Source organism: Chelonoidis abingdonii, chromosome 1, assembly GCF_003597395.2.
Source record: "Chelonoidis abingdonii isolate Lonesome George chromosome 1, CheloAbing_2.0, whole genome shotgun sequence".
Taxonomy (NCBI): Eukaryota; Metazoa; Chordata; order Testudines; family Testudinidae; genus Chelonoidis; species Chelonoidis abingdonii.
The window spans coordinates 172,849,171-172,871,121 of record NC_133769.1 but is presented as its reverse complement, the minus strand read 5'-3'; the positions used below and the strand labels follow the sequence as shown (position 1 = coordinate 172,871,121).

The following is a 21,951-nucleotide window of genomic DNA, read 5'->3' as shown; positions in this document are numbered from 1 at the left end:
CACCTTCAATAACTGTGGATAGGCTTAGCCATATGAACATCTGTACTACTTTTAAACCCACAATACATTTGAAGTTTTCTTTTACCTGTTTATTAGTAGGTAAGTTATCGCTGATTCTAATGGTGTTCCCCATTCTAAGTATAGTAGTTACATTGCAAACCAATAAGAGATTACCTAATGGTAATAGAAAATATCCACTGCACTAAGCTCTTTGATTCCATGTTACCTTGCATCTTTGAGTTCCAAAGGTTATTTATTAGGTAAGAGAATATTTTTCCCCTTTACATTTTATTGGCTAGTCCCTGGCCCTGTATTATGATGCAGGGTAAACAGATGATCCAACTGACGTTCTATGTACCATTCATTATTTTATGTACCTGTGTCTACCCAGTGCCCTCTTACTCAATTCTTCTCTGAACTAACAATTCAAATATTTTCCCTCTCATATGTAAGTTTTTCCATGCATCTAGTGTTTGGTCACCTGTTTCTGAGCCTGTTTTACTTGTGCTGCATCTTTCTTTAGATGGGATCATGAAATTGCATAGTGAGGACATACAACAAAGTCTTCAAATATTTATATACGATGTGCATTTTTATGGTGTTGCACAGCCTCACTTGTACTTTCATGACTAGGTATTTGTAGCTGTGTACAGTTCGCCATTGTCCTTTATGGGAACTACTCAGAATCATTTATGGCCTCCCAGTTGAAACACCCTCTAGAACTGGATACCTACAAACAGAGAATAGCATGAATAAGCTGAATACTAAGGACAGTTAACGGAGAATGCCCTTTAGCTCATGGGATAGAACCAGTGGGTTTTGGAGTTCAAAGTGGAGAGGTCTATTCACCATCCTGCATGTGTACAGCTGCATTTGTTTCTAATGTGACCTAAGGTATCAAGTACACAGAAAGGGATGGTCACCTGAAGCATCTCAAACTTCTCTTCCTCTGGGATTCCAGATCACACACAAGTTGAAGTCTTGGAAGACTGCAAGGCATCAAAGTCAAAGGGAATTCTGGATACAGCACCCACAGTAAATGATTATCTATTCTCAACCACGGACAGTGGACATGGGTCCATAGATTTCACTGGACCTGTCCACAGCATTGGACAGAGTTATTCACTAGTTGTGTTTGATCACTCTAAAGAATTTTGGGGGGCACATGGAAATACACATTCAGTCAGAGAACAAATGTGACAGATGATTAGTACCCAATAGAGACAGCAAAACAAGCACACACACAAAAAAAGTATTTCCCTCACTTGATTTGTACATTGCAGATACACAGGAAAGATAGTGGGATTGGAGAGAGTTTATGTACTTAATTTTCTCAGTGCATCAGCTCCTATTTTTGAGACTCCTGTTGGCAAAAATGAGTGCACAGGTGAGTTCAATGTACTTTGTGCGAGATAGATATATGTAATTGAAATAAAAATGTCCTATCTGACATGAAACTTTCACTGATAACATCACAAGCCTCTTGATACGAACATGAATTGAATCCAAGCCAACACATTTCTTCTTTGCTTTCTAAATAGTTGAATTACTGCTTGTAAAACATGATGGGTTGACAGCCCTTGAAATTGATCTCTACCCATAGAACGCATACAACATGGGCAGTAGCAACACTGAGTTCTCCACAGTACTCTCCCTGTGTGTCTCAGTGCTCATTTGGAGGGAATGAGGGACTACTACTAGGCAATGAGTCAACCAGTGTCTGCCCTTTTCAATCCCTGGCCTCCTTGCTGAGTGCATAGACAGAGGTGAATGAGTGGTAAATATTGGCAGATTACTTATGAATCCAGCTACCTCTTTGATAGGAACTGCAACAAGACTACCTACTTATTTCAGATAGGTTACCAAAGAGACATCACATGATACTGAGTTCTGGTCACTGCTAAACCAGGCTGGATCTTGAACTAGCCTTCGAAAGGTTGTATGTTTCATTACCAAATCTCTTGAGCCATGCAAGTCTTCTTTTTAACAAAAATAAAAATATGTTCATGAGCGTTCTGGTAGGTGATACATATAAGATTTGATGCATGTTTTGCCAGAGAAAAAAGTAGCTTTCCTTTATGATCATACCTTGTAATGATCTTGTTCTGAAGAGGAAGAAGAAAATCATATGCAGATAATCTGTGTGATGCACAACTCCCTGGAGTGACACCATGCAGAGTAAGGACTACAAGTTTCACAATATAGTTAGAAGGAACACGCAGCCTCCACTGATAAAAAGATTTCTTGGGATTCATCAAAGTTAAAGTCCTGTTGTTACCTGGCTTTGCATACAGGTCGAAGGATACTGCTATACAAAAGACAAACTAGATCAGTTTCTGAAAAATGTAGACAAAAGGGTAAATAAGAAATTAATTGGGGAAATCTTTGTCCAGATCCTAACGAGCAGTTGCCTGCATCTCTAAAAGACCACCCCAGCTGGTATTCTTGTCAGTCAGTCTCGGAAGACAGGACAAGGACTGAATATACACTGAAGCCATGCTGTGATACATTCTCATACCTAGAGTGGCCCACTTTGGGACAAAGCTGAAGCGTTGTGGTATGGTAAAGGGAGTTCTGTGTACCCGAACTGTGAATATAAAGTCTGATTTCTACTTCTGTGAATCCAGCATCTTTCACAAATGCTAATTGCAATGCTAGAGTCAGGGCCGGCGCTAGGATTTCTGATGCCCTAGGCGCCGGGACATTTCGCCGCCTGTGGGGCGCCCCGGGCCGCCGGACCCCCGCAGCGGCGGCTCCCTGACCAGGAGGACGCCCCGGGCTGCAGGACCGCCGCAGAGCAGAATCATACCTGACCCTGGCGCCCTAAGCTGCCGGACGCCGGCGACGGCCCTGACCGGGGGACACCTGGGTTGCCGGACTGCCGCGGCGCTCCTGACCCGGGAGCGCCCCGGCTGCCGGACCGCTGCGGCGCGCTTCATGACTGGAGAGCGCCCCGGGCTACGCGGCTGCGCGCTGACCCCGGGGCGCCTAAGTTGCCGGGCTGCCGCGGTGCTGCGCGCTGACCCGGGGGCGCCCTAAGCTGCCGGGCTGCAGGCAGCTGCTGCCGCCATTGCGCTCAGACTACGCAGCAGCCGCTGCAACCATTTAAAAAATTTGGGGGGGGGCGCCGCTTTTTGGCACCCCCAAATCTTGGCGCCCTAGGCAACCGCCTAGTTCGCCTAAATGGTTGCACCGGCCCTGGCTAGAGTTAATTCAGATCAGCAGCACTCGTTGCTTTTAGCATTAGCAAGTGCAAATTAGGCCACAATCAGTTCTAACCAACTAAACAATTATAATGGCAACCAAAGTGCACCCAAAAGATGAAACCCTCAAAATTAGGGCTTTTTTCAGAACTCAAATCACTTTGTATGTGACTCCACCCGCCCAAAACTCACCACACAAAACCTAACACAGAAAAACTGATCTCACTGTAAGGCTGAAAGCACATGCGCCTTAGTTTTAGCCCCAAGTGAATTGTTTTAGTCATTTCCTTCAGTCAATTGGGGCTTATGTTTCAGCATGGGGTTAATTGGTTCAGAAGAGATACTCTGCCATCATCTAAATATCTTTCAGGTATGAGTCTCCAGACACAGAAGTGCTTCTCAGACAAGAGACCCTTCAGTTACAGGTCTGTGTCCCATTGCTCCCTCTTGTCTCACACCTTTAATTTGACTCTGCGTGCACTCTTCTCTTTCTTTGCAAACCTTCAGATTACTGCTGCTGTATTATTTATGGCTGTATCTTGACTCCACCAAGAAGGAAACTCTAGCCACACCGACATCAGCAGTGTTTGATTATTGCAAGTCTGTGTCCCCCCTATCCCTGCCATCAACCCAACATATACAGAGGCTGCTGCAACCTGCCTTCTCACACATACTGGCTCCCCATTCATTTCACATTCTTCCCAGAACTCCACCGGCTTCCCATTCATCTCACATTCCATTAGCCTGACAAGCCATCTCTTCAACTCTTGTCATATCATTTGAAATCTCAGCTGAAAAAACATACCTCCTCCCTTGCCTATGCCTCTTCATTTCTCTCCCTCTACTATTCCAGACACTATAAAACACTTGAGGATACCATTGGTATAGAAAACAACATACAAAAGGATCACTAACTATAACGGCCAAAATTTTCTAAACTGGCTGTCTAGAGTCGAGTTCTTCATTGTATAATTAGGCAACTATAGAAGTGGTTTGATTTTTAGGTACCGAGCAGCTCCAACTCCCAGTACAAGTCATTGGGAGCTGCTGGTTCCCTTTGACACCTACATCTTTGTATTTGGGTTGCTCAATATGGCTATAACAGCTGAACATGCAAGAAAGGTTTGACCAGCAATTATAAAGAATTCTCTCTCTCTGTCTATTACAGTGTACTCCTGTTTATCCAGAATCCTATTATCTGTACCTCTGCATTACCCGAATCCCTTCTATGGCCCACAGCATGAGATACTTGTGCTCTGTAGCCTGCATCTTATGCTGGGGCACAAGGAAGGGATTTGGATAACACAAAGATTCAGATAATAAGGCAGAGACATCCCGCCCATTTCCCCTCCCCTGGCTACAGCTGTGAGAAAAATCCACCCCTAGTTGTTGGGGAGGCCACCCTGCTGCTGAACAGTTCCTACCACAGTGCAGGAAGCCCTCTGCAGCCCTGCTGTCACAGGAATGAAGAAAGCAGACAGAGCAGAGACCCTGGCCAGGACTGCAATAAGGAGGAGGAAGAGGAAGAACCCCTCATGTGGGGGAGGCCACCCTGCTGCTAAATGGCTCCTGCACTCTTGATTATCTGAACTCTCATCTATCCAGATAAAATCCACCTCTCCCATGCTATTCGGACTATAAGGAATGTACTGTATTTAATGTATAAATTCTTGAGGTCTACTTCTCTCTTAGTACAGAGCTTACCGTAATGGGACCTGATTCTCACTTGGCCCTTAGACATTACCAGAATAAATATAATTAATAATAATTATTATTGTGGTGCTGCCACCATTCTATTGTTAAAGAAAACCTAGTCTTGCAAGTAGTAAAGTTGTGTATTTAAGAATAGTAATTACCTGACTTCAGTGTCACATCATAGTCTGAAGAATCTGAAACTTAAATTAAAAAAAGGAACATCTGTCAGCTATGTGAGCAAAACACAACCTGAAGGAGTTTAAGACTTTTTTTTTTTTTAAATGACATATAGGTTGTTACCAAAAAGCTCCATTGTTAAGAGATCAAAATCCTCTTCCACGGGAAAGGATTCAGCAGAAGAATTAGTAGTCTGAAGTGCATGTTTATGGATTATTTTCTTATGTTTTAGTGAGGTTAGTGTTTTGAAAGAGTGCACTATCTCTTGCGGTGCCCAGAATTTATTCCAATAGTAAGCTCGGAGACTATCTTCTCCTTCGCTGTTGGGGGAAACACTATATTATAAACGAATTTCAGTTGTCATTTTCAGTTTGATTTTGATTAGTTCTGTAGTCTCAGCTAGCAAACGTCAATATTAACTTTCTGCACAACTGTTTTACTACTGCTGTATATAGAGATACAAAGCCCTCTTCTTGCAAAGTTACACTTTTCCCATAGACTAGATGGACAGAAGTTGGATACAGGCAGATCCATCACTAAAACAGTTAAGCATGAATGTTGAAAACAATTCTCCTGAGGAAAAATACTTTTAAACTTTTCTATAGAATCCTAATCACTTTTTTATTTTATTTACCATCATGTATTAAAGCTCCAGAGCAATTTTTCCTAAGGGCCACCTATGTGGCTTTTTGAAAAACTTTCAGTTGTCTTGTCTGGTACCACTGAAGTCAATGGTAATACTATGAAGTCAAGTTGCATTTTCCTTTTGAAAAATGCCACCACAAAAGTATACCCATATTCTGCCCTGACAGAGAACCACACAGTCCCTTGTTCAAACTATTCGTATAAAGAGGAAAAAATAGTCTGCATAGGTAAGTACATGAAGAAGTCATGGCTAGATCAACTGATTTATGTGCATAAAAAGGCAGACTATCATGTCTCTTGATCCCTAGACTCCATTCCCAAATGGCCAGTAGCTCAGTCTTTCATAAAATTACAGCTAGAAATGACTGTAGGATCATTCTACTCCATGTGCTGGCTTTCCTGGTAGGTGCTTCTATGGAGTGCCCCAACAGAATGTACACCTATATATTTTGTTTTAGGATGTCAGAAAAGGTGTTGCATTGATAGTCATCTTACATAAACAGGTTATTCAAAAAAAGAGTGGAAGAGAAAGAAAAATGCCTCTTGTAAACTGCTTTGCAAGATCTGAAGTAGGTGACAGCCTTGAAAGCAATCCACAACCAATCAACTTGGATTTTGTCTAATAGTTTTCCTCAGTAACAAAGTATTGAAACCAAAAACCTTAACTATTTATCTCATAGCATTTACACCTTGGTTTTAAGTATGCTACTGTACTTGCCTTTATTTCCTGTATTATAAAATTATACATATCCCTCCGAGGAAAGCCATTAAAAAAACACAACACAACACAACACACACTTCATTTAGTACATCTAGAAAAGGACTTACCTAAATGCAGCAACAACAGATTTCAAGTAATATTTCCCTAATGTAGAAGACTCATATAGTTCTGCAAACTGACAGTTAAATAATTAGAAAGCTAAATATAAGAGCAAAAGAAATTGTTAAATTTAATTGTCAGCTAATCAAACTTTTTGAAGTATCATGCCATAAACACTTCACCAGTAAATTGCATTTTAAAGTGACTACAGAGTATAAAGAGTTTCTAGTCAGGTGGGAATGGTAAGCAATGTATACATTTCAATTTCCATTTCAGTTTGAATAAAGTTGAAATGAACTCTTCTTTAGCCAAGAAAAAAAAGTGGGTGTAAGGAAATGTAAAAAATTTCAAAACTAGATGATGTGTTTTAATTATTTAAACTCTGTGACATTTCTGGTTTACAATCCAGTCACGGACAACTCATGTCGGCCATGCACAAAGCAGTTTTGAGACACAAGATTAACTCTGTTGGGAAATACAGGCTAACAGAGGGCGGCTTTGTGCTTAAAAGACCTCTGTTAGCATGGACCCAGGAAACAGTATTGATCTCACAAATACAAACTTGTATGAGAAGCGCAAGAAAGCAAGCATTGTTGAGCTGGTGAGGAGAAGGGAACTAAAAAAGAGTTTGTGCAACAATTTAAAGTGTAATTCAAAAACCCACACCCAAGCAGCAACAAATGAATACAGGGTATCTAGGCTGAGCAAAAAATAATTTCACTTTTAGTTCTTTTACAAAAGCTGAATGTTTTCAGCTTTGAACTACCCTTTTAAAAAAAAAACACAAATATTGCAACCTTGTTATCTTACACTAAATAGTATTTGGCTAGTTACATTCCTAATACACTATGATAGCATAACAGGTTTAATTGCCTCCCATCCACTTGCCCTGTCTTAAAGAGGGCACTTGTCTTAAGTTTTGTAACTTGACACTCTCCCAGACTAATCCTAGATTTTATTACGTGGAAAGAAATGAACAAGTACCCATGACTCGAACCTCAGCTTTCTACTATACTTTTGTTTAGTTGAAATTCTTTCTTCAAAATTCAAGCGATAAAACATTTTCAAGTTATAGGCTATGTCACCTGTGAGTACTTACGTAGCTCTGGATTGCTTCTGCTTCCATTATAAATTTCTGTGACTTTGGATCAGTGAGGTCACTGGTATAGGTCAAGTTAGGTATTTCTACACTTCCACCAATATAGATAAAGCAGAATGCTGGAGCTACAGAAACAGGATCGTGCATTAGCAAGATTAATAGTCTAGCCTTGCTCCAAACATTCAAGAACCAGATGCTTGTGAAAGAACTGATTTAACTTTGATGTTACTCAACAGAATTAGGTGAAAATAGGGCATGTTAATGAATCAAACTACTGTTATTCAGTGGGTGAGGATAATACTCAATAGAGAATAATATTGTATTTGTAGGGGAGTACAGCACAAGTGTTGGCAGTGTTGGATTTCTACTTATACATTCCATTTGCTAAAAATTTAAGTTTCCAACATTACTGGCTCACAAGGAGAGGATTTTTTATGATTTTAGTCTGGGGTTTTAAAAGGGCGAATTTCTATATGATCCAAATCCCATTGAAAAGATAACTGAATTGCAATGGCATGCAGATGCTAACTTCCTTAACTGCAGCCCTAGTGATTATGGAATCTACCAAGTGTCCAAGCACAATCCACACCTTCATGATTCTCTAACTACTGTTTAACCACACATAGTTACTGCCTTTGAATTAACATTAACTCATCAGCCTACTTTTTAAGTTGTACCTGTCCAAATAGGGAATGGATTCAGCGCTTAAATGGGTATTGAAAAATCAGTGGTGTTATTGAGGAATGGCACTTACATAATGAATAGTACAGGACCAACACGAGTACAGTGACTGCTAAGGAAATCAGAGGTAACATTCCTAGAAGCCATCTTCTCCAGAAATGTAAATTCGTCTGTTTGAAGAAAGAATGCTGCACATATGAGATTTCTTCTTGAGGAGACTGGAGATGGTGAAGATTCGGACTCTGTTAAAGAAAAACAAGTGGAAAATATCAATAACTCAGACAACAAATCAGGTGCTGTTTTCCTTGCCCAATTTATAACTATTGCTTCATTTATGAGCTATTTTCCAAATGCGAACACAGTCAACTACATCCCCAAAAGCAAAACATGTTTATTGCGCTTTGTACAATAAAGCTTAGTTGCAATCTCTTACCTGTCCAGATCCATGTTCAGGATCATTGGGAGCTGGTATGCTGTATACCACAGGGATCCTTTTGGAGGCGAAAGTCTGCATCATTATGCTTCAAAGACTTGCTTCTGACAATTCTAAAAACCAAAATCCTCAAAAGAACTTGAATAAGGTGCACTTTTTCCTATTGCCTCTCTCATTTCACCTTCGGCATACTGCTTAAAGAGAGAGCCAGTCTGCATTCAAGGAAGGTGGGAAGGAAAAGAGTCATCACTGCTGTAACTCTTTGTTTTCCACACAGGCTCAATAGATCCCTCCAAAGGAAGGAAAGATCAGTTATTCGTCTCCCTTAGAAATACATGAGCTAGAGAAACTTTCAGTTATTTTTCCAAACAGTGTGTACAATAACAAAAGTAAATCCAAGCTGATCTAAATACAGCAGCTTCTATTGAAGAACTGATAGAAAGCCTGGAGATAGTCACAGGAATCTGAGGTACATGATTTCTGAGGAAACAGACTTCTACAATTCTAAAAAAACAGTAATGTAGTGCCTATGTCACAGAACAGAAATACTTACAATACTTTTCTTACTGTTCAAGTTTACCTTCTTGGAGTAAATTGCTTTACTACAACTGAAGTGAAATTCTGCATGTCAATAGAGAAAATGTAGGCACCCCCTTGCTTGAAGTGGTTTCCATCACATATAGTTGAGTTACAATTTGTTTCAATGGCTCATGGCACCCTCACTATACAAACTGTTCCAGCACCCCTGAGCGTAGTGGGCTTAAAATATTAAAGGTCCTAGTACTAAAGTCAATTCAGGGAAAAAGTAATATAGTGATACAGAATGTAGAAGAAATTTGCTTGAAAGCGATCTAGTCCCTCTCATGACTCAGAAATGCAAAAAAGAACCACACTCCAATGTTTCTCTTTCAAGTCCTCCTCTTCTTTCGTACATGGCTCGCTGACTGACTGGTATTTGTCTGATTTAAGTTAGAAAAAACTTTAAGACAGAAGAAATGCATTAGTGAAGAAAGCCTCTTAGATTTCCTTTTTTTTTTTTTTTTTTTTTTAATAGTGTCAGCCCTGAAAAAACCTAAACAATACACCTGAAGAAAAATGCATGAGAAGCCTCATATCTAGTTTATAGTACATAATTTGCTGCAGTCATTACTTAGCCAAAATTTACATGGATTTTAATGACCTTTGCATAAGTATGGTCTATAGGATCAGGCATATAGCTGGTTGAATGCAAAACAATACTTAACCACCCTACTAAGATCCTTGCATAAAAAATAGTGTATGTGCAAACTATTAAACATTATACTCAATTCAGGGAAACCGAGGCTGGATAGTACGGTTACTTTCTCAAGGTCACATAGGGAGCTGGAATAGAAAATGGAGTAGTTTGAATTCTAATCCTTTGTTCCAGCCACTTAAACTTATCCCATTTTAGGTATTTGTAAACTATGAAGATTTGGGTTCTATAGATTAGAGAGGATTAAATTATAATCCCCTACACCATAATTTATTAGTTGAATGGAGATTTAAGATTCAGATTTCAAACATGCAAAGGGCAACTAAGTGCCCAAATCCCATTTGGTCCTCTTATAATCTCCCTTTAAGTGCACATGTTTCAGAGTAGTAAGACAAGTTTTACCCTGCAGAAATTGTATTATAACTGCTGGAGTTAATGCCTCAGGTAAGAGTTAAATCACAAAGGTATGTGGACATACTATTGTAGCGAGGGCTTCATCAGATAAATGGGTTTAAATATAGGGTTTGGAGAAGACGACCAATAATATGCGGCCAGTACAGTGCCTTAGAGCTAGCATACTATTTAGCAAGAAAACAAGCCTCAAAGCTGCTTGTAATTTAGATATAACCACCACTGTTAGATGCCTCAGAGGAGGTATTGCTATTCCACTGCACATTTTAAAACGTTGTTTATGAATTGCTTGCTTCTTCAGAGTATATTTAAGAATGATAGGAAAATGTATTGAATTAAGGCTCCTCTTTTGAAAAGCAGCATAGACTTTAACAGCAGTGCACACATTTAAATATGTATTAGAGTTGTTGATTAATCACAGTTAACTCACATGATTAACTCAAAAAAGTAATTGTGATTAAAAAACTTAATCATAATCAATCACAGTTTTAATTGCTCTGTTAAATAATAGAATACCAATTGAAATTTATTACTTATTTTGGATAGTTTTCTACAGTTTCATATATATTGTAGTCTGTGTTTGAACTGACATCAAAATGCATAAATATTTGCAATGTAAAAATGATAAAAGAAATAGTATTTTTCAATTCACCTCATACAAGTACTGTAGTGCAATTTTTGTCATGAAAGTGCAATTTACAAATGTAGGGTTTTTTTACATAACTGCACTCAAAAACAAAACAATGTAAAACTTCAAAGCCTAGAAGTCTACTCAGTCCTACTTCTGGTTCTGTCAATCGCTAAGACAAACAAGTTTGTTTACATTTATGGAAGATAATGCTACCTGCTTTATTTTTTATAAGGTCACCGGAAAGTGAGAACAGGCATTTGCATGGCTCTTTTGTAGCTGGCATTTATGTGCCGGATATGCTAAACATTTAAATGTCCCCTCATGCTTCAGCCACTATTCCAGAGGACATGCTTCCATGCTGATGATGCTCATTAAAAAAATAATGAGTTTATTAAATTTGTAACTAAACTCCTTGGGGGGAAATAGTATGTTCCCTGCTCTGTTTTACCTGCATTCTGCCATATATTTCATGTTATAGCAGTTTTCAGATGATGACCCAGCACATGTTCATTTTAACAACACTTTCACTGCAGATTTCACAAAATGTGAAGAAGTTACCAATATGAGATTTCTAAAGATAGCTACAGCACTTGACCCAGGGTTTAAGAATTGGAAGTACCTTCCAAAATCTGAGAGGGATAAGGTGTGGAGCATGCTTTCAGAAATCTTAAAAGAGCAACATTCCGATGCCTAAACTACAGAACCTGAACCACAAAAAAGGAAAATCAACCTTCTGCTGCTGGGATCTGACTCAAATAATGAAAATGAACATGCATCAGTCCTCACTGCTTTGGATCATTATCGAGCAGAACCCGTCATCAGCATAGACGCATGTCCCCTAGAATTGTGGTTAAAACATGAAAGGACATATGAATTTTTAGCGCGTCTGGCATGTAAAGATCTTGTGACACTGGCTACAAAAGTGCCATGAGAATCCCTGTTCTCACTTTCAGGTGACATTGTAAATAAGAAGCAGGCAGCATTATCTCCTGCAAATGTAAACAAACTTGTTTGTCTGAGCGATTAACCGAACAAGAAGTAGGACTGAGTGAACACTGGAAGGCTCTAAGATTATGCGTTGTTTTATTTTTTAATGCAGTTATTTTTTGTAAATAATTCTATATTTGTAAGTTCAACTTTCATGATAAGAGTTTGCACTACAGTAATTGTATTAGGGGAACTAAAAAAAACTATATATATATATTTTTACAGTGCAAATACTTGTAATCAAAAATAAGTATAAAGTAAGCACTGTATACTTTGTATTCCATGTTGTAATTGAAATCAATATATTTGAAAATATAGAAAACATCCAAAAATATATAAATAAATAGTGTTCTATTATTAACAGTGCAATTAATCACAATTTTTTTTTAATTGCACAATTAATTTTTTTAATCATTTGACAGCCCTAGTATTTATGTCTTTGCAGGACTAGAACCTTAGATTTCAAGTTGAATGCTGGAATGTTGCAGTTTATCCTCAATGAAATTGCTCAAAATTCGGCCTTTTCAAAAATGGACTCAAATGTTTAACTTTTTTTTTTTTAATTATTTATTTTACAGTTTTTCAACAAACTAAGTGAAATGTTTTTTTCTGGCAACTGTCCCAAAAATATTTCCCCCCTCCCCATTTTTTCAAGTTTGTGTATTTTCCTTTTATTTTTATATTGCCTGTTTTGATCCATCAGCTTAGTGAAATTTTCCTCTCCCCAACCCAAAGCTAACAAATTTGATTTTAGAAAGTTTCCCCACTTATCAGCTCTTTCCTTCACCCCCCCGCCTTCAGTCATTTAAAAATATTCTGTGAGAAATTTGGACAATTATGGGAAACAGAATAAACATAGTTTCAAATTTGCCACAACATTTATTTTTCATTCTGCAACCAGGTCTAGTAACTATGCCCCATATCAGAACATATAAAATTTGTTTTGCCAAAAACAATTATTATTAATAAATAATATACAATTATTAATTATTATTAAGCACTGCAACAGTGTCTAGAGGCCAGGGCTCATTAGTGCTAAGCACTGCACAAATACATAATTCATTACTGATGAAAATATTGGCCTGCAGATTAGTATCAAATGTAACCAATCCATATATATATTGGTACAGGCATATTTTGAGATCTAAACCTTCAGACTGTCTTAACTGGTAATATTCACAGTAGTAATCTTTATTTCTTATGATGGTAGTATCATTCTCTAAATAGACAATCTACAAATTAAGTACTGGTGTCAGAATCCAACCTAAAATCAAAATAATGAGCAGTAAATTTCAGCATGTTTAAAATGGTTCTAGGATTTGAGTCTTCACCCTCAATATTTTAAACAATTTTTTATTACATGCTACATCTAGATGTCTGACACTTGCAGTGTGAATTCAGGATAAAAGCCTCAGTTTCCATTGGATTTATTCATAATACTTTTTACTCATTCTTGACAAATATTTGTAGTAGCAATTGTGTTCTCAAGAGCTTTTAGAGAGAAAAAGTGTCAAATACATGTACAAACAAACACAGACATACAAGCACCTCTCGCAGGGTGGGTTTTCCAGCTGTTTTGAAATTGCAGTTCTCAGCCAGCAGAGCAGAAGGACTTATTTCTCCAAGACAATTAGTATACTTGTTCCATTGATAGGTAGTCACTAGTAGATGGCCAATGAGAACCCCTGGAAAGTGGAGGAAAGTGGCTTTTGAAATTCAGACTGCTGACAGAAGGCGCCATTGCTGCTGATTGTTTAGGCCTGGTCTACACTATGCGTTTAAACCGATTTTAGCAGCGTTAAACTGATTTAACGCTGTACCCGTCCACACAATGAGGCCCTTTATATCGATATAGAGGGCTCTTTAAATTGGTTTCTGTACTCCTCCCCAACAAGAGGAGTAGTGCTGAAATCGGTATTACCATATTGGATTAGGGTTAGTGTGGCCACAAACCGATGGTATTGGCCTCTGGCCGGTATCCCACAGTGCACCACTGTGACCGCTCTGGATAGCAATCTGAATTCATATGCAGTGGCCAGGTAGACAGGAAAAGCCCCGCGAACTTTTGAATTTCATTTCCTGTTTGCCCAGTATGGAGCTCTGATCAGCATGCGTGGGGATGCAGTCCCAAATCCAAAAAGAGCTCTAGCATGGACTGTACGGGAGATACTGGATCTGATCACTGTATGGGGAGACAAATCTGTTCTATCAAAGCTCTGTTGCGGAAGACGAAATGCCATAGCATTTGAAAAAAATCTCCAGGCTATGATACAGAGTCCACAGCACAGTGCTGCGTGACATGCATAACGGAAAGCACAAAGAATGAAATGGACGCTCCTGGAGGGAGGGAGAGGGTGCCAAGGACTCCGGCTATCCCACAGACCCCGCAGTCTCCAAAAATCATTTGCATTCTTGGCTGAGCTCCCAATGCCTGTAAGGTCAAAACACATTGTCAGGGGTGATTCAGGGTCTATCTCATCAATTTACCTCCCCTCCTCCTCCATGATAGAAAAGGGGAAAAAATCGTTTCTTGACTTTTTTATATTTCACCCTATGTATACTGCATGCTGCTGGTAGACATGGTGCTGCAGCAGTAAACAGTATCATCCTCTCTCCTCCCCTCCCCGGTGGCAGACGGTACAGTGCAGTAGGACTGATAGCCGTCCTCGTCATGAGCCCGTGAGTGCTCCTGGCTGGCCTCAGGTGAGGCCGGTCCGTGGCGCTGGGTAGAAGAAAGAATGGATTCTCGGTCATTCAGTAGATGGTACAGAACAGGGGAATTGGTGCTGTCACATAGCAACTGAGGCTGAGTCCATCAGCCCTCCTTTCCGTGTAAAGAAGAGGATTCTGTACTGCTGGACTATCATAGCAGCGGATGCTGGGCTCACTCTCACCATACACTGCTTAATGCTGCATGGATCTATACAGCAGCCTGGAGCTGCCTCCCCGCATCTATTATCTCACTAACAGTAGTGTTTTCTTACTCTCATTTCCTTTATTACTTACTTCATCAAAAAATGGGGGGACACTGGCATGGTAGCCAGGAAGGTTGGGGAGAGGGAGCAACATAGTCGGGTGTTGCACGGGACCAATGAATGGAAGCAGCTCATCATTTTCTGCAGGATCTGACAGAGTGGCTGTGCTCTGCTTGGTTCTGGTAACTGGTTACTAGTACACTGCCCCACTATTCAAGCAGGATGGACTGTTTTTTTAGATCAAAACTAAAGGGGGCTTTGACCCGTTGGAAGTCATTCCATTTTTGTCTTTGCACCCCCGGCTGAACTCAGCCAGGGGCACCCAATGACGCAGCAGACGGTACAGAAGACATAACCAGTCATCTCATTGTCAATGTACAATGCACAGCAGACGTACAGAAGACTGATAACCGTTCTGCTATTAGGCAAAGGCAATGAATCGTGCTCCGTGCCGCAGTATCGCCTCTTGTCAGTGCGATCAGTAACACACATACGGTGACAGTGACAAAGGCAAACAATGCTCCATGGTTGCCATGCTATGGTGTCTGACGGGCAATCTAGGGAAAAAGGGCGCAAAATGAATTCGTCTGACCGGTTTTGCTTTCTCCAGAGGCAAGGAGATGACTGACATACATTTACCCAGAACCACCCACGACACATGATTTTGCGCTCTAGGCACTGGGGCTCTCAACCCAGATTACAAGGGGCAGGGGAGACTGTGGGAACTATGGGATAACTACGGAATAGCTACCCACAGTGCAACGCTCCAGAAATCAACGCTAGCCTCTGACCATGGACGCACACCGCCAAATTAATGTGCTTAGTGTGGCCGCGTGCGCTTGACTTTATACAATCTGTTTTACAAAACTGGTTTACGTAAAAATTGGAATAATCCCATAGTGTAGACGTACCCTTAGACTATTGCCAGGTAATATTGGGGTAGTGGGATGAACAAGGAAAAGATTCACAGGTCACAAGAAAGGCTGGTTTGATTTCCTTAGGCTGCTTGTTGGCCTGGTTTTTGTTTTTATATTCTTGACGAGAAACACAGCTGCTGCCATGAGACCCAAATCTTCCTCTTGTTTGCACTAGGGCTGGTTCTTGCTCACCTGCTCAGAGTCAAACTGATTGCCATGTGTGGGGACAGGAAGGCATTTTCCTCCAGGTCAGACTGGAAACTACCTTGGGTTGTCTTTTTTTTTTGCCTTCCTCTGCAATATGTGGTCTTGGGTCACTTGCCAGGATTATCTGGTTATCTCTCACTTAAACATTTCCCTGCCATTGCAGGGGCCTTAAGCCCTGGTGCATCTTGGTCTCTCCTATTCTCTGCCTGTGGCACATAATAGTCTAGTCTCCTGTGGGCTGTAATACTTCTGTCTCATTTTGGTTGTTGAGTTAGCGTTTGGGTGCTGTTGGTGGCCTGTGATACACAGGAAGTCAGAGTAGATGATCTGGTGGTCCCTTCTGGCCTTCAACTCTGACTCTTCTGCCAAAGCTGCACAATTGTTGTGACTTGCATGGTCATTTCCCATTGCAGTCATTGCTCTGTCCATAATTGTTCTGAAAAATTGACAGTTATTTGTCCTAGCATACCAGTGGTCTACCTTAAACATCCCTTGCACTAGGCTTTTCAGACATGCAAAATACAATCTCACCCTCCATCTGAACAGGTGCCCTGTATTTTCTATTTCAACAAGTAGAATGTTTGGACATTTTGAAGCTAAGGCATTTATGTGATCTGTGATGCATGCAAAAAAATTGAACGTCCACTAACTGTTTATTAATATGATTTTAATGGAGATAATCCAGATACAAAAAGCTTTTTGTTGCCATTTGACCATTTCCAGATTACAAAACCAAAGGCACATATCTGTGAATCCACGGAGAAAACTTTGACACTCTTGTGTATACACCAGGGAAATTTGGTCTTCCACAGCCATAACCCCAGCTAACAATGCCAGTCAAAAACCACTTCCCATCACCATTGCTTCGACATGAGAGAGGTCCTCCAGAATCACCCTAGGAAAAGAATATTTTAGTTTAGATATTCTATGGTAAAGAGTAATAAACCCTGGGCAAAAATCCACAGTATATACTTGGGCAACACTCCATGGAGGTCAGTGTAAGTTTTGCTTAATGACAGAAAAACTTGGCCCATTAGGTCTGATTAGGAATAAAATAAATGAATTCAGTTAAATACAGTGTAGCTCAGACTTATCCATTTGTATCACCTATACTATTGTGTGTTCAATATCGCTGTCATCGAACATGCTTTGGATACGATCTTAGAGTTCTATAGAGGCTTATTTTTTCGCCCAAACTAAGGGTACCTACATTTGCTATTGAAAAGTATTATCTTTATTAATGGATTTAATGCAATACATTTTAGGATTCAATATCATCCTTGCTACTTAGAACAAAGATCAAATTCTGCCCTCTAATATATGCACATGTCCCATTATCTTCTATCATACCAGCAGCTGTATGCATGCATTTGAGGAGCAAAAAATCAGGCCCTAAACGAATAGTTCAGCAATAACATTCCACAAATACCTTGTTTAACTCCAAAATAAAATATGAACAAACATTTAAGCGGAAACAGGACTGGACCTTTAATTCAAATACAAATAGAAAAAATGTGGAGCTCCTGAGTGAGAGATAGCCATGCATATTTGTTTTAAAATTGTGCTCCTCCCTTGCTATGACACTGTACAGTTTAACAGGCTTCAGAAAGAAGAAAATCTGTATTGACAAATAATATAGCATTTGAACATAGGGGAGTATAAGAAAGAAATCTGCTGTGAACTATAGTAACCCTTATAAAACACCAGGCAACTACAATGCTATAAGAGACAACCCAGTGGCAGTATTCTCTTCATCACTAGGATACTCTGGTAACAGTACTATTTGCAAAATTTCTTAGAAATAGATGATCCTTGGTATAGTTCCTCCACATTCATGATACAAATCTAAAGTCAACATTATGATTCGAGTCTACTCTGCTTTGAGAATTTACCCCAGGTCTGGCAACTGGGAGCCAACCATCAAAGTGCCATTAGGGTAATTACTAGAGCTGGTCAAAAATTGTCTAAGAGAAAAGCTGCTTTGGCTAAATCAATGCATTTCACAGATGTGTAGTGATTTCATCCAGTATTTTGAAGGAAACAAACAATTTAAATGTTGTGTTTCAACTTTACTGTTTTGAATTTCAAAAATTTCAACTTTTTTGTCCCCATTTGAAAATTCCAAGTTTTGACTAGATCTAAGAATCACAAAAACCAGACAGCTATAATTTGCACCAGTGGTGCTTGCTCCAGTTTTCAATAGGACAAGGTATCATTGCTGCAACTTTTGGCTTTCCTTGAGTATGTTTGATCACCCATCCACCCACATAGCTGCAGTAGCGTTAACTCCTGATTGGTGGATTGGGGCAAATTCCTTATGTAGGCAAAGCCTTGATTTCTTTTGCTATCACTTTCCAACACTAGCAAAAGGACAGGACAGGATTATGGCTCAGTCCCTCTTCCATCCTCGCCATGACAGGATTTAAAAAACTCTCAGATTCTGGCCCTCAAGTTTTAAAAGAGCAGATATACTCAGCTTAGTGACTGAGCAAAGTGATTGCACAAATGGCATTCCTGATTTCTATCTTTATTGCCTCTCAGTGACTCCACATCAAGTATGCTATTCACTGGTAGCACTTCAGCTGTCAACCTTGCAATCTCAACGTAGCATTCAAGAATCAGGCCAGGTTCATGCTTTCTTTTAAGTCTTCATTTGTTTGAAGGCAGTATTCATCCTGAGAATCTGTGATCCTGACTTGCATTTGTGTGGCCCATTGGCCCTGTAACTGAAATTTAGTAAACAGTGCTATTGATACACACAAAGAAGTAGGTCTCAGCTTCTTCTTTGCTGTGTTGGTTTTGTAGTACTAACCAGAGTAATAATATTTCCTTTCCCATCATTGCCAACACATTTAATGCTAGTGAAGTCAGCACACAGATGGCAGATCTGCTGATAAAGAGGTTTTTGCACAGCTGTTTTTCAGAGCAGAACTATACCTACATCAAGACAGTTAACCATTGATAAAATGTTAGCCAATAGCTCTTTACCACTCATAATGCAACAATGAAAGATCAAAGATAATGATTTAATTTGAGCTTTATAAAAAAAACAAACAAACCTACTTTGCAGCCATCTTTCGTCCCAGACATCACCCCCGCACATAGCATCCGGGCTGTGATAATCCCATATGTGGAATGACACAATGTTTGGTCAACAATTTCTACCTCCGCTTTCTGCAGAATTGCTGAACCCTGGTCATCTGGAAAACATTGACAGAAAGCCAACCTGATTTAACAGGCTTGTCACGTATTTGACAGTTAGCATGTCTGCTCCCTGCCTAACAGTTTAACTTCTGTTGCTCCAGATCTACACAATTATCTCAATGCAACCCATGAAGATAATGTGTTGTTCAATACAAACGTAAGTTCAATACAACTTGTGTTAAACAATTAAGTTCCTTTCTTTTAAAATGTACATCCACCTAACACCATACCAAGATTGGATTAAACTTGCATAGAACTAAACTACATGAGAATATGAGATTTTTAGTTCTCTACAGAAACTCTAGCCTGTTGAGTTCTCCAAGAAGGATGTCAAGTTACCATCAGAACTAACTAACTGTCTTAGGGTCTGGAGTTAACCTCCCTAAAACACTGTTTCTAGCAGCTTAACCCCTTCAGACAGGAAGAACAGAACAAACACACTATAGGGCAGTAGGCAATAAGGAATCCTGCCCCATCTCCCCATTTGACTGTAGTCCGGCTTAATGCAGCAAAGAGTGAAGACTAACTAGACACAAGTCAAATTCAACTTTGGAGTGAGCCAGTACAATGTCACTCGAGTCAATGGAGATACTACAGAACTTAGGTTGGTCCTATGAGTGAATGAAAGTAGGAGCTCACTTGCTTCTTGCCTTTGACCCCAGCCTGTTATCCAGCACTTCTCGCCACTGTGTGTTTTATATGAAAGTGGAGGTATGCAGATCGGCTGAATGATGTGTTTCATTATGTCAGGCCATGGCGTGTTTAGCTGTAGCAGTGCAACATCATAGTCATAGTTTCTGCTGTTATAGTATTCGTGAACAATGATTCTTCTCACTGCAGACACAAACTTGGCATTCCCTTGAGTGCGCATGCCTAAGTGCGCAGTCCAAGTTCGAGGATCGGATAGCCTAATTGACAATGGATTAAATGTACAATCAGTCAATCTTCAAGACAAACTGTTGGAAACATCTTCAAGACACAATGCCCAGGAAAACCTTGATGTTGAATGGGTTTAAAAATGGCAATTTTTAAACCCAAAAGAAGAAAACCAAAACCACAAAATATGGAACTAACAGAATACATGCTGGTATCACATTTTACCCAAAATGCTTTTGCTGCAGCTTCCAATTCCCTTTTTAAGCTTCCTTGTTTTCTTACCTACATTGTAATTCTTTGAGACAAGGATGTCCTCACACCTCCCTGTAAAGGTGTCTAACTTGCTGTTAGCAGCATGCTGTTAGTAATACCACCTTGTAGATACCTGCATCTAAGGCCTTTTCTACACTGGTGGCACCATATAGGGTGTATGTAGTTACACACTACAGTGAAAAGCAGGCTGTGTCCACACTGTGCTGTGTAGGTAGTTACACGTGGCTCTGATAGTGGGGAGGCAGCAAGACACTAGACTGCTAAAGGTTGGACAGTAGACCTGTGAGGCACTGCTTGGGAACGTAGAAAGCTGCATAGGGTATATATCATAAGGTTCTGGTATGGCTTTTCCCACCTAAGCAGAGCCTCACAGTCTATGCTGTTATTTATACTCATGCTGTGAGGGCATGCAGTGTACGTACACAAACACGCCACCAAAACTTAATTTAGACTATGTAAAATGAAAGGTAAATTTGAAAACTGGACCCGCCCACCGCATCATTAGGAATTCTGTATATGTGAAGTGTAGAGGTACTAATTCATAGTATTAAATGAACTGAAATCAAGTGACAGTGTTTAGTTAACTCACCCTGTGCCATATCTACCAGAAACCACCACATTCAGAGATATTGAAATGCTTCAGGTGCATTAAGCGGATGTCATTGTTTACCTGTTTCCTTGAAAACAATGAGCTGCCGACAGAAGCCATTCCCTAGAGATCACCGATGCCCCACAATAAGCAACTCCAGCAAAATGGAGGCTGACTTGCCAGGGCCATTCACCTTCTTGTGCATCAGAGCCTCCTATGATTCGATGGTAGATATTGCTGATTTTACTGCTGCCACAGCCTTTAAAAGAAGATTGGTAAATTTATTATTTCTATGACACTAGCACCCATCAAGTGCAAGGATGCTTCCCAAATGGAGGAAGAAAGAATCCTTCTCCCCACTATCTTCTTCAACGAAGACATTTTGAAATACATTTCACTGAAAAGCTCTGAACTGAAAACCCTGGAGACAGGGGGTCCTAGATTTATCTTACCTATTCATTGAAAGAAAAGATGGTCTTGTGGTTACTGCACCAGACTGGGGAGTTCTGGTTTCTCTTCCTAGCTTTGCCACAGACTTCCAGAGCAATTGTGAGCCAGTCACTCACTCTCTGTGCCTCAATTCATCATCTGCAAAGCAGAGATAACCCTTCCCTACCTCGCAGAGACGTTGGGAGAATAAATTTACTGTGGGTGGCTTTCAATATATAAACTAGACAGGGGGAAAAAAAACAAACAAACAAACAAAACAGATACCATTCTTACCCCTCCTCTCATGTGTCTGAACTTAAGCTGAAGGCATCCCTTTTGGAGGAGCTACACGGCATTACTGAACTACTCTAATTGTTGCCCTTCTCTTGAAACTAAAGAAAGCGGCAATTGAATGGTAGCCACAATGGGGGGTTTATGACTTGAATACCTCTCCACTTGGGAATG

At 40.0% G+C, this 21,951-nt stretch overlaps 2 protein-coding genes across 2 annotated transcripts in view; both read right to left on the bottom strand.

Moving 5' to 3' along the window:
• Positions 1 to 8,926, bottom strand: part of LOC116825368 (suppressor of tumorigenicity 14 protein homolog) — a 43,327-nt gene extending 34,401 nt beyond the window's left edge. The window contains exons 1-7 of the mRNA XM_075073826.1: positions 8,754 to 8,926; positions 8,394 to 8,562; positions 7,640 to 7,764; positions 6,549 to 6,616; positions 5,199 to 5,395; positions 5,060 to 5,098; positions 2,089 to 2,305 (exon numbers count right to left, since the gene is read on the bottom strand). Of these exons, the coding sequence (XP_074929927.1) occupies positions 2,089 to 2,305; positions 5,060 to 5,098; positions 5,199 to 5,395; positions 6,549 to 6,616; positions 7,640 to 7,764; positions 8,394 to 8,562; positions 8,754 to 8,837 (899 nt within the window). The 5' untranslated portion in view covers positions 8,838 to 8,926. The remainder of the gene's footprint in view (positions 1 to 2,088; positions 2,306 to 5,059; positions 5,099 to 5,198; positions 5,396 to 6,548; positions 6,617 to 7,639; positions 7,765 to 8,393; positions 8,563 to 8,753) is intronic.
• Positions 8,927 to 16,765: 7,839 nt separating this feature from the next.
• Positions 16,766 to 21,951, bottom strand: part of TMPRSS7 (transmembrane serine protease 7) — a 64,449-nt gene continuing 59,263 nt past the window's right edge. Inside the window, exons 16-19 of the mRNA XM_075073564.1 lie at positions 21,139 to 21,316; positions 19,959 to 20,227; positions 19,179 to 19,315; positions 16,766 to 17,010 (exon numbers count right to left, since the gene is read on the bottom strand). Coding sequence (XP_074929665.1) covers positions 16,840 to 17,010; positions 19,179 to 19,315; positions 19,959 to 20,227; positions 21,139 to 21,316 — 755 coding nt within the window. The 3' untranslated portion in view covers positions 16,766 to 16,839. The remainder of the gene's footprint in view (positions 17,011 to 19,178; positions 19,316 to 19,958; positions 20,228 to 21,138; positions 21,317 to 21,951) is intronic.